At 40.7% G+C, this 12,946-nt stretch overlaps 1 protein-coding gene across 1 annotated transcript in view; it reads left to right on the top strand.

Moving 5' to 3' along the window:
- IL17D (interleukin 17D) overlaps window positions 1-11,731 on the top strand; it is a 12,561-nt gene extending 830 nt beyond the window's left edge. The window contains exon 3 of the mRNA XM_085321787.1: window positions 9,050-11,731. Within this exon, the coding sequence (XP_085177913.1) occupies window positions 9,050-9,365 (316 nt within the window). The 3' untranslated portion in view covers window positions 9,366-11,731. The remainder of the gene's footprint in view (window positions 1-9,049) is intronic.
- Window positions 11,732-12,946: the final 1,215 nt, after the last annotated feature.

Raw genomic sequence — 12,946 nt, 5'->3', positions numbered from 1 at the left:
CGCGGCCGTTGGGGACCGTGGCCGTTGGGGACCGTGGCCGTTAGGGACCTCCCAGGGTCCGCGGCCGTTGGGTGCCACTCTGGCCAGCTCGCACCCCCTGGCTGGAAGTTACTGGGATGTCAGGGGCTGAACTCGGGCAGAGTTAGCAGCTGGAGTCTATCAGCCTCCAACTGAGATGATGAGGGGCTGCGCTGGGATGAGGGGACATTTCTTTCCTGAGGCGCGGGGGCACAGCGCTGCTCAGCGAGGGCAATAGGTAAGTCTGGGGCAGGACCCCGTTGTCCTGCTGGAGGAATTTGTCGCCGGCAGAGTCAGTGGCAGCTTTCTCCCAGAGCCAAGCAGAGCCGAGGCTGGCAGATGCCCAGCAGTGCCAGCGTGCTGGTAGGCCATGGGCATGTGCAGAGAGTCACTTCGCTTGTGTGATCCCACCTTTTGGTGGGCTGGTTCAGCYGTTTCTCTGCTTTTCACATTACCCGGCCTCTGAAATACAACAAGCAGGCAGTCTGTGGAGGCATTGGTCCTGAGGAATAACACGCTACGGTGAGGAGCAGAGTGGCTGAAAGGCGTTAAGGTAGACCTCTCAACAGGCAGGTGTAAGGTAAATGCATAAAAAACTTGCATGAGAAATASGAGCAATGGGTGGAAAGAGAAACARAGRAGATAGAGATGAAGTTCACAAACACAGCAGGGAGCACAGACCACTCTTTGAAAGGTGGCTTATTCAAGTTACCACGTAACTTAAGTAAAATTAACTCCATTTAAAAAGACTACAACCAAGATCCCCCCCCCCTTTATGACTTTGTAGTAGCACCTCAGGGGCTCGGATGATTTCGCTGAGAGATGGGTGGCCTGGTGATGTGACTCCAGGCACTGCACTGGCTTCCTGAATGTATTTGAGTACAAGTGTGTGCTCTGGTTACAGACCAGCAGAGTTGTATCTGTGTCTGCCTCACTGCAAATATTCCCAAAGGCACACCTTCCAGTTTGCTGTCAGAAAACAGTCAAGGAAATACAGGAATACTACAGTTTTCTAGATCTGTGTTTTCAACCTGTGGCTAAGAAACACCCCTTCCCTGGGAGGAAACGGGGGTTGATAGACCCCTGGAGACAAAATTTTAAGTAAAGCAAAGGCGGCATAAAAATTTAAGTAAAGCCAATCTGTTGTTTGGCAAGTTAATTCACAAAACAAGAGCCTGCACTTATATTGGAAGCTCTGGAAAAGCTGAAAACCACTACTCCAGAACTGTAAAAATAGAGTTTGATCACATCTTCACTCTCAAGCCTTCTCTGGTAGCTTTGTCTGAATGAGTGACAGAATTGGGTTTTTGGCTCTTGAAGAAAACAGAGTAGACAACATGAAACTAAAACATGCAAACTTTAAAGGAACCATTCTTTTTTTGTACATTATCATTCATAACCCCCCTGACACTTTTACTGTATATTCAGCATATTTAAATAAAAATGTTTCCCTGTTAGTGATATCCAATATTTATTTTGTGGCATGCTTTTTGTGAGCTTTAATGTAAGTATTCCCACTGAGAGAAAAAGAGTTATTTGCTCAGTAAGTCTTTTTTAAAAAAGGTATTTTTAGAAATAGTATTTTTAGTTAAATTACATTTTCTGTAAACAGATTGAGTGTTCTTTAAGCTACCTAAACATGCAAAAACCATGATGAAAGGCACATCTACCAGTATGCTAAGTTATTCTTACACTGGTGCTACCAAACATTGATGCTTCAGAATATTCTTCTCCTGGTCCAAAAATGATGATTTCTATACTCACGTCTTGTTGGGCTGTATTTGTTTTCAGTTGGAGCTGTGTACATGCATAGATCTTCACACAGAGCCAGCTGCTCTTCGGGGTCTGGCTTACAAAAAGTTTATTAAGAAACTGTAAATACACTGYACTTTCATCAAAATGTTTTCAAACATACCAAATAGACCACTAATCGTTCATACAAAAGTAGCTTGATGAAATTGATTTAATAAAGAGAATTGCTCCCTGTTTATACCTAAATGATCATTCCAAAGTTGCAATCTAAAAAAATATTTTTTAAAAAAGTATTACACCCTCAAAGGCAAGATACAGAATTTAGGGGAAAAATTACTTTCTTTAGTATGCAGAGACTTGAATACACTAACTAGTAACAGATCTGCCTGAAAGTTTTTTTTTCTTGATATCATTTTTACTATATCATTAGTACTATGAGATAGCAACAGACATTCCAAGAGCTGTGTGAAAAGTATAAAGTATAAAATTGCTCATTATATATAGTAATGTGCATTTGTTATCACAACCTGCTATTTCATAGATTTTCACGACAGGTAAAAGCATTATGATACAATCTGATCTGCTGCAGAATACGAATGACAGGTGTTTGCCCAGTCACCCTGGAAGCAAGCTCCTAATTGCTGTTAGAGCTACTGCCAACCTTTAAAAGAACATGCAAACATTTTAGTTAGTTAAAGTTGTAATCTGTAACCTGTGAAGAGTGGGCAGTTCCCTCTTTTACACTGTGATGTGACACGCCTTGGAGCATGAATTTAACTATTTGAAACTTGCATCAAGATTCCTGTCCAGCTTCAGCAGAAGTGTCTCACAAGCATCCTGCTTTCCAATTTCTTTTCTGCCGTTAAAGAGTTACAGTGCAGATGACTTCTGCTCTGTGCATGAAGGGCTTTTTGATTTTTTTGACCTGCATTCTGATGTCTGATATATATTGTACTATTTCTCTGTCTTCATTGGTGTTGCAGTAGTTCCCACTGTGACCATCTGCAGATGTCATTAACATCCTGTTTATATTCCATACTCCAGCTCGTTACTAATAAAGATACTAAGTTTGGCCTTCCTTACCATCCCCTGCATATCTCCCCAGGCACCTGTTCCCAGCTGTTTAACACTGCTTCTTGTAATTTTTCTGCTCACATGACAGTTCAGTCCAAGTCAATTGGAACTTTTTCAGATGAGCATTTGTGAGAAAGAATCAAATATATTACTGAGAGATCTGTGGCCAACATTCACCCTGTTGCATCATATTTATCGAGTTTGTCATTCTGTTCACTGTGGAAGAATAGTGTTTGGTTGGCTAAAAGTATAGATAATCTTTATGTGGCTTTTCTTGTCTTTGTTCTGTGCTTACCATTTATTTTCTGTTACTTGGTCTTTAATTTGGTTATGCAAAAATGAAGACTTACATCATTTTTGGCTTGTTACACCCCAGAAATACAGGAGTTGTACAAGGACTGCACTATAGACCAATCTGTTCCAAGTTCTTGCTGCTGGCAGCAAGTAACAGTTGGTAATCGGGGCAAAAGGGCGGGGGGGAGTAATGCATCTGCCTGATACTGAAATTCCATCCCAATGGCCGCAGGAGATCAGTATATCACTCCAAGCACTAAGTTTAATCAATCACTGGTATCACTCTTTACCCTGCAGAGCTATAAAGAGACGAGAGAGTTCCCCAACCTGAAGTCAGTCTTGCTGAGTGATGTCTTGAGCATAGTGGATTTGCTCAACGCCTCAGGCGGTTGGTCTAAGAATTACCCCAGGCCTTTTAAAAAACAGACCCAGCAGCAGAAGCCTCTACTGTGAAATCAGCAGGCTGACTGTGTGCCAGTGTGTGATGTCTCTCCAGGAGTTCCTTCTCCTTTTTGGTGATATTACCTGGATAGTCAGTGAAATCCAGCAAAGTCTGCCTGTACTAGGAGGTACTGTAAAGTGCTGTGGTCCTCAGTTACTGCTGCTCTTAACAGTCGCTTCACAGAGATTAGTGCTAGGGGTTGTCTCATCAACTACAGMTCCTGCTAACAGAGCACAGCATGGGTGTCACTTGTTTAAATTTATAGAGCCATAAACATGTTAAATCTTTACCGAGCTGAGCTCAGTTTCAGAGACACACAAACAAGTAACTTTATGCATGGACAAGACCCATTAAAAGGGGTTAATTTTAAACATGTGCCTAAATGTTTGCAGGATCTGATCATAAAACTAGGAATAAAGGTTGAAAAATCTGGTCCCACTGAAGTCAGTGGCAAGTTCACAGTTAATATTGATTTTTGTTTCCATTATTGTGCTGTATAGCACAAGTGCCATTCTGTTAATTAGCTGTATATATCAAGTTCATTTTTATCCTSTATTGTCTTGAGGTTATAACAATGTTCATAGCTAGTTTATAGGAATACATTCAGATACATCTGCAAACACACTTGTGCCTGAATTTAGCAAAAATGCTTATATGTGCTTTAAAAGTCATTCTTGTTTCTGGATTTCCAAGTCTCATCTCCTTTGTGTCTGTTTCTGGGAGCCTACTGCTGTGTCAGGATTCAAGGGTTCACGTGCTGGATTCGGAGATGAGTTTGGAGCCTTAGACACGCAAAGACTGAGCCTGCCTTTTTTGTTTGTTTTGTATCCAGTGTGTTGTCACTGCTAGGAAAACAATAAAGATCCTTTTACAGTCTGCATAGAGGTAGTGATTTCATTGGGATATTATTTACAGATAAATAATAAGATAAATTAATCATAAACATGCAGAACTTCTCACCTTTTTATTTGAATGTGTGTTCATACAACAGCTGGATGTTGTCAGCATTCTGGTATATAGAGCATCATCCCTTTATTTTGCTCTTAGAAATTTTAGGTTTAAGAGATAACATTTAAAATTTTTTTTCTTTTGATGAGACATTTATTTCTATAGCAGGTTTTCTTTCATTAAATTCAGATTATGTTTGTTTTTTCTTATTTACAGATCATTTACAGATTTACTGGTGCAAATGAATAGCCTAATRCTAACAGCAAAGTCCTGATGAGTTGTATCAGCCTATCCCAGCATGGCATCTGGCACACTGGATTTAAATGCTTGGAAATTATGAAGTGATGATATTATTAAAAATACTACATATGAGAGTAGCAGTACAGGACAAGACAGATGAGGTCTTTGTAAGAGTTGCAATTCTGACAGACATATCTCTCTTGAGTTTCCAGGCTTAGTGTACAACCAGCAGGAAGTTTACTTTTCGCTGGGAGCTCTCAAAGCAGTCACAGGGCCATAAGGAAAAGCAACCCAGAAGCAGTCACACTTCATTAGCRGTGCCCCTGCAGCACAAAGCCGCCTGCTGTTCCAGCAGATCCAGCACAGCAGCCCTGCAGAGCTCCCTGCTCCTCTCGTTGGTAAAGCTGAACTGCTGGCTCACAGCGCTGGCATTACACTAACAACTGGAGGACCGAGTCCCATGAATTTGCAGGGATGGGGTGCCCTCGTCTAAGTGGTCGGGCTTTAGTTGTACACATGCGGCTGTGGCAAAATGACACACGGGTCAGGGGCAGGGGACACCTGGATGCCACTAGAAAGCTGCAGTTTTTGGGTCCTCCATCTCTCTTCCCAGTCCTTTCTGCTGGGAAGAATTGGAGCAGCTTTTGCAAAGTGTGAGAAAGAGCTCTTGGGAGTTTGGAGCAGGCTTTTGTCCAGGTAGTTAGCTTAATCACGTGCATTTGGCCTGTTCTAGAAGAAAACATGAAAACACGCGCCTTGTCATGCTTGGAGTAATGGAGCTGCWTTGAGCCACAGTCGCTGAGGCTGTGGCTGCTGTATGCACAAAACAGGTCACACAAATGCAGGGTCTGGTTACRAGCGTTTGTTAGCAATTCAACCCAAAATCAGACTAGGTTGCCTAGAAAGACTGAAATGAGCCTGTAGTTATACAGTCTTGCTTAAATGACTCGAGCTGAAGAAACTTGGGTATGGTTCCAACGTTTAGTGACATTTTAGTTCACTGCTTAATTTTTGGAGATGTTACTAACAGCAGTCGGCCTTCAAGTCCGGGCTGGATGCAAAAAAACAGGTCTATGATGTTTTGGATCCATACTGAGGGTTTGGAGCCACTCTGGTTCTTTCCAGTCTGCTTACCATGGGATAGTGGTAGAGGGTTTTGTTTTTTTCCTACAAGTCCATTTTGATCCTCACACTATCTTGCTGAGAAAAAAACCCTCAATTACACCTGATTTTTGCCATGTGAGAATTCTGACAGGGAAAATTTGTGGCTCGGTCAAGATTCCCATGAGACTATTTTCTTGTTATTAGTAAAAACCCTTATGTTTGCATGAAAGCATTTTCATGCTTTCCAGTAACAACATAAACCAGGTGCTAGAGATAACACAGTATAGGAAATACCAATGACTTGACATATGGTGTATGTAGCAATCCACCACTAAAATTATTCACCGTTGAGTTTGAAATGGGACTGTATCAAGGGGAGGAGTAAGATGATTGTATTTTGCTTTCTCCTCTTCTGCTGGCTAACAGACAGTTTATTTCACATTGGTGTGAGATCCTGAAACATGAAGGTATTTCCTGGGAAAGTAAGGAAAGAAAGTTTTGCAAATGTGAATGTACTGGGGGCGGGGGGAAGCAACATCACAGAATTAGTTAAGATTTTTTTCTGTGATGGAAACAAATTCATAAAAAAAAAAAAAATGTGTTTGGCTAAAGCTGTAATTCCAGAATTGTTTTAATCTGACAAACTGGTGCCACTTCTCCTGGAAAGGCAGCTCCCCACCACCACACCCCGACCCCTTTGCCTACAGCTGCTGGCCCACACTGCCTTGTTTGTGCAAGTGTTTTTTATACAGAGAGTAATACAGCTGAAGGACCAAAATCCAGCTTCTGGTTAGGTTACTTTCCAGTTAGGTGAGYTCCCTGCTCGATCCTGTGACCGGAAGAACATTAGGATCGACAGGCAAGGCAAGAGGGGAGCTGCAATGCCTGTTTTGGCAACTGCAGATTTTTTTGTTGTGTAAAAGTGAYCGGGAAATCACAGCTTATTACTGCCAGCTCCACAGCAGAGGCCTCTTCTCTTCGGAGACCCTTGAAACAGAGATAAAGACTAAAGGTTTAATGCCTGAGAAACCGATACAAACCCTGATGCTTAGCCTGTGGCATTCTGAGAGCTGTAATTTAGGAATTGCTTTAAATTCATTCTGTTTTTTTTCCCCTCAAAACTGTTTATTTTAAAATCATTAAGGGAAGGAGGGCATTGTTTAATCAGTTTGCATCACCCAAGAGCTAAATAATTATGTTGATGATAGGTATTTATTAGTTTTTCTTACGTAATTATCCCACTTCATCTGCTGCTACTAGAAGTGGTTTAGCTATGTGGCTATGCTGCATCGTGTCTGTGCTCCTCCCTAACGCACTTCCCAGCACAACAGTAGAATTCAAGAGAACCTGGAGTAAACAGATGATAAAGAGTAGTCTTCAGTCACGGCATGGTGGTCCTGTTCTGATCCTGAACAGATGATGGTTTAAAACAACCTGTGTTTTTACAGTGCTTCACATTACATTACGGTCGCTGAAGATTTCCTAACATCAAATCTCTCTGTGACTGTTCCTAAATTGTTAGTCTCAGCGATGAGATGGTCTAACTGCCAGGCCAAAGGCAGGACATAATCAGCTTAGTTTGCAAGAAAAAAAGTACTGCATCTGGCTTTGGGGACCCTCGCCAAGTAGAGGGGCAGTGAAACGCTGCGGTAGAGCCTCTGCACAGACTGTGGCATCTCCTGGGCAGGTTTTTGAGAAGGAGCTGGAGAAACTGGCAGAGCTGCCTGAGCTTGCCTCAGTGGAGGCATCCGGAGTAGACAACCTGCCAGAGTGTCTTGACAGTGTGTCCGTGGAGCCTGTAGCAGTGCTCTGCGGTCTGAGCCAAGAGAGGAGTCACCCCCTCCAGCCATATGGGTCAGCCCTTCCTGAGGCACGCTTGATTTTGTGATAATTCCAGAGCAGACTGCAAACTGGAGGAAGGGAACAGAAGCAAAGAGGATAGTTGGCATATGAGGTAAACAAATAAAAGACATCCTCTTTTTTTGGAGATGCGTTTTTTCTAGAATAACGATACAGTAATGTATAAGAAGCTACAGCACGCCCCGCTATTACTTCCAGTATTAGCAGGAAGAGAGTGGGTAAAAAGCATAAGCAAAAAAATACATTACTGCAATAAGCAGTGTGGCAACACTCTCCAGTTTTAACCTGATGTGCTCATTTTTTTAATTTTGAAAACAACCTGACTATCAGCTTTTACTTTTGTTTGCTAAAATCACCAGGGTATCAGACAGGCAGGATCTGTCTTACTTGAAACCATAACATCACATCCGTATTTCTCCTTCCAACTGTGTTCAGAGAGGAAGGTTGTGTCTTGGACTTCATCAGTCCAAGCTGTAATTTCAATTACAAGCTCTGCCAGTACTGCTAGTCAGAGTATCCAGAGACAGGGATAGGGCTCGTGAGTAAGCAAAAAGAAAGGGAGCCCTACGTAAAGCAAGGAGGAGAGGAAATACTCTCGGAGCTCTGGGGCAGCATAGCAGGAGACTGCAGCAAAAACTTTAACTTTGCAGTTTGTCTCTAATGCAAAGGTTATTATTTTTCTCTTTGGTTAGAAAAGAAGGATGGAAGGAGTAGGGACAATAGTTAGGAGCAAATTAGAGGAAAAGAATGTAGAGTTCTGCTCCAAAGATGAAGGAACCTTTCCCTAACACCCCGAACACACTAGGGAGTGCAAACTAGTGCAGAGAGAATTACATAATTTAATTCTATTTAAATGGTAAAACTTTAAATCATCATGTTATATAGCTTCAAAAGTAATAATGTTAACAATAATTTGTAAAATGTTATGAAGAACTCGAGGCAGATCAAAAATTTGGAAACGTCCAAATTTCCTTTTTAATGCCTCAGTTACCATTTAGTCCAAAATTCAGAACAGTTCTGTCTAAACCTCGGAGTCTCACATCTTAGAAAGCCAGGCACTTCATACCTTAGTGTGCTGTAGACTCTGATCAGTTGAATAAGTTGTTCTTTTTTTTTTTTTTTTTTTTTTCCTACTTTACAAATAAACCTGACTGCAACAACTGCATCTATTTTTCCTGGTCAAAAAACTCTACCCAAAATATAAAACAAAACATTGTATAATATGGTTTACTTATCAACATTTATAATAATGTTTTCCAGATGAGTACGTATATTTTTAAAGATACTAATGACCCTTTATTGTTTACTTCCATGTAGAATTTCGTATGATCCCACAAGATATCCTAAATACATTCCTGAAGCATACTGTCTGTGCAAAGGCTGCCTCATGGGAATCTTTGGTGAGGAGAATTTCCACTTCCGCAGCACCCCTGTGTACATGCCGACCGTCATCCTGCGTCGCACCTCCTCCTGCGCMGGAGGCCGCTACGTGTACACGGAGGATTACGTCACCATTCCGGTGGGCTGCACTTGTGTTCCTGAGCAAGAAAAAGAGCTTGAAAGTGTAAATTCCAGCTTAGATAAGCAAGAAATGAAGCTGCTAGTAAATCAGAACAAGCCGTCGTCAGAATGAAGAAAGCACAAAGGATCTTGTGTGCAGTATTGGCTTCACATCGTCATTTCACACCTCAGGAAACTGCAAAACAGCAGAAAACTTAGCATTTCTCTACTTGCAGTTATTTCAGTTATAAGAGGGAAGGTTTTGTCCAGCCGCTCAGATCACTAGAGATGACAGTTCAGATTAAGAACTTTTTATCTTTTTAAAATATTTGTTGCAAATTCCAATTTAGCTTTTTTTTTTTTTTTTTTTCCTTATACCAGGACATTTTACCCTAGCTTATCCACAGTGAATTTTAGAAGAGGCTGCAACTATAAAATATGCTAGCTATTATTATGGCAGACTACTGGTTGTAGATATCTTAAAGGAGTCACTTATACTCTACTTTTAGATACCCTTATATAAAAAAATCACATAACTGTTGCACATGTACCAACTCAGCAGTTAAAAAGATGATTTTTTCAGGTTAGGAGAGCCTACTTTTATACTGTGTATCATCTTAACTCCAAGCAGTGTTCTTGGCTGTTGTATTTATGGGAACCTGTACTGAGCTGAAACAATATTCTATGAGTTTATTATTTTAAAATTTGCCAGATTGCTAAAAGTATTGAGAAAAAAAGCATTCCAGAATTTAGAAAAGCACAGCAGACTTTTTTCATATGGACTAAGTCTACCTGCACAGAAAATATCAATTAGAAAAAAACTTAATTTGGGACCCAGTAATTCTGTATTAGATGATTTCATTCATCATTGAAATCTTAATTGTTAATTGTGATAAAACTTTTTATTCTGTAAAGCTGCATGGACAAAACCTTTTTCATGTTAGCAGAGGAAATTATCAGTTCAAATAAATTAAAGTCAAAGGGTAGGCTTCATTTCACCTACCTTACAGCATCTAAGAAAAGAAAGGAAGGCTGGGTGGTCTTGACTCATATTCCTCTATCACGGCAGAGTAAGAGACAGGCTTCCTGAGGGAGAGTCATCTGCTGAGTCTTTGCCACCTGCCTCAGATTAAGACGAGTAGCTCTCTGGAGGCCGTGGAGCTTTTAGCTGGGACGGGGGTTGTGACATTGAGGTGAGTCCCAGCCAAACCAAACGTTAACTCCAACTAATCAATAAGTAGTGCTACCATTTTCCCCTTGCTACGATAACAGACCATCACAAATGATGGCAAAAAGATGCTTCTGCAGACTCTTGAGGGCAAGTGCTAACTCCATACCCTAGCTATGCAAAAAGTTGTGTCTGCAGACTGAAGGCTGACTTAGCTTAGTGAATGATAGCCAGGAATAACCAGGCATATCTTGGGTGACTCCGAAGAGGACTCCAGCCTCCAAATTTGATAAMTCTCTGAATGAACAGCAGAAAAAATACCTTTTATAGTTGAAGGATTGTGACTGCAGTTTCATTACAAAAGAGAATAAATACCATAGGCAGCAAAATAGTTGCTACATCAAGAATCTCAAAATTATACTTGGTCCATGTACAAGAGTAGCTCTGACCACTCCTTTGGAGTGTATTTGGACAGCGAATGGAAAGAATATGAGCTAAACAGAATTAACAAGGTAAATACAGAATTAAAAGTGTACGACAACTCCATGTCTTGGTGAATAATCATTGACAATGCTCTTTATAACTGAGTGTAACAGTATTTTTATAGTGCAATCTATCTAGCTTCTTACATACCCTAAAAGAATGCTAAGAACTCCAGAAAACACTGCAAGTAACAGATTCCCATCACGATGTCAGAGTGAAGTTTGTTACTGTGTTTCTACATAGATTATACTTGTCTTTAGATCTGTGTTTTCTCAATTTGTGACCTGTATATCTCAGGGGGTCTCAGAGAGGGTTCAGAGGAGGTCATAAAGTGTTTATACTACTCAGAGAACAGCTAATTGCCTAGCTGCTGCCAGCAATTAAAGGTACTTACCTGTTCCCCAGAGAATAATTGGCAATATTACAGCCATTTTTTTTTAATCCCTCCCAGTGTGGAAGAACTTCTCACCCTCAGAGAAGAGCGAACTGGTAATGAAAGACAGAAGGGCTCCGAAGGGGAGCAGGTTTACAAAGCTTGAGGAACACTGCATTGGATGATGCTTCAGCAGTCTAAGGTCCTTACGGATTCACTGCTATGCAGTGGTTGTTCTGCCCACACACATGCACATGCACTGAAACATGTCCGAGAGTAAAGCTGGACCTTTAGACTCTGCAGCATGTAAGGCAAATCCTTCAAAGTGTAAGGCAGGGAAAAAAAAAAGAAAAAAAAAAAGACACAATGCTGAACATTCAGGAAATATCCAAAAAAAGATATTGGCTGAAGTACAGAAATTAGTTTAGCTTCTGCCAAACATTCTCCTCCCCCCCCCCAAAAAAAAAAAAAAAAAAAAAAAAAAAACTCATTTGTCTGCCTGTATCCTTTTGTACACAGATCAGTTCTACAGCAAATCAGTTACTAAAGCAGATGGATTTATTTGCATGATATGGAGAAAACGTCACTTTCTGTTGCAATTTTCTTGTCCTTCAGTCATAAATTATGGACTCAGTATGAGGTTTTCAAATAACTAGAGCATGTTCTTGGAATTACTGGGAGTAGCAGGCTAAGATCAGGCAAATGGAACACGATCTCGTTAGCCAATCCAGAAAAACAGATGCTTTAGCCTACTCACAGCTTCAGGAATTGGATGACTGAAAGGAAAGTATTAGAGAACTGCAAAATCTCAACGGATCCATAGATTATGCATGTTGGAGACCTCCTTCTTTCATACTGCAACAAGTGCAGAAAGCTTCCGATGGTTGCAGGCCACCTTATGTTATCTTACTCAGAATCCCATTTCCCTTTTTTAATGTTCATTCTCTTTAAAGAACTTTTTAGTTGAGCCAGTTTGCTTCCAGATCTTGGAATCTCTTAAAGGCTGTGTTTATGTTTTGGAGAGAACAACTGTTTGTTAGTACTTAACAGCAAGAGCTATCAGCTATACAAACATTTCTTAACCTTCGTAATACCCTTTCATATATAACAACTGTCCACATTACTGATGTGGAAAAGTTTTGAGTATTAAATGTAGTTTGCATTTGTTTGGATTTTTTTTAAGCTATCATCACATCATGGATTTATATCAGTTTGACCTCAACTGTGGTGTGACATTTTCCAGCTTCTACCCTTTTGGTTACAACCGTTGTAGCCCTGCCTTTACTTTCCAAGAGAGGAGGGGAGTTCATTGGAGTTGCTTCAAGGCTCACAAGCTGTTGACACAAGGCAGATATGAAATGCCTCATTGAACCCACTCCAGGTCCAATAAATGCAAACAATTCAAAGCTGAAACTATCTGGCAGCTGCAGCTGATTTGAGAAAATTTTTGTTGTGCCAGGAAAATCTTTTCCTTCAATGAGGTTGTTCCTGGAATACATTAGGAGCCACAAACCAGAACAATATTCTCAGTGAGGAGATTATTTTCTTCTCTGTAGTATCACTTAACATAAATTGGAAAATTTATATTATGCAGGAAGGTAGAAATCCGGAGATGTTAGTTTTGCTTTATTAGCCAGTCATTATGTAATGGTGTTTGTGCAGCTCGGCAGTGGTCTCCAGATGCAAGCAA

The sequence above is a fragment of the Rhea americana genome, unplaced genomic scaffold (assembly GCF_003343005.1).
Source record: "Rhea americana isolate MKP2758 unplaced genomic scaffold, rheAme1 scaffold_71, whole genome shotgun sequence".
Classification (NCBI taxonomy): domain Eukaryota; kingdom Metazoa; phylum Chordata; class Aves; order Rheiformes; family Rheidae; genus Rhea; species Rhea americana.
This window is presented reverse-complemented; position numbering and strand designations above follow the sequence as displayed.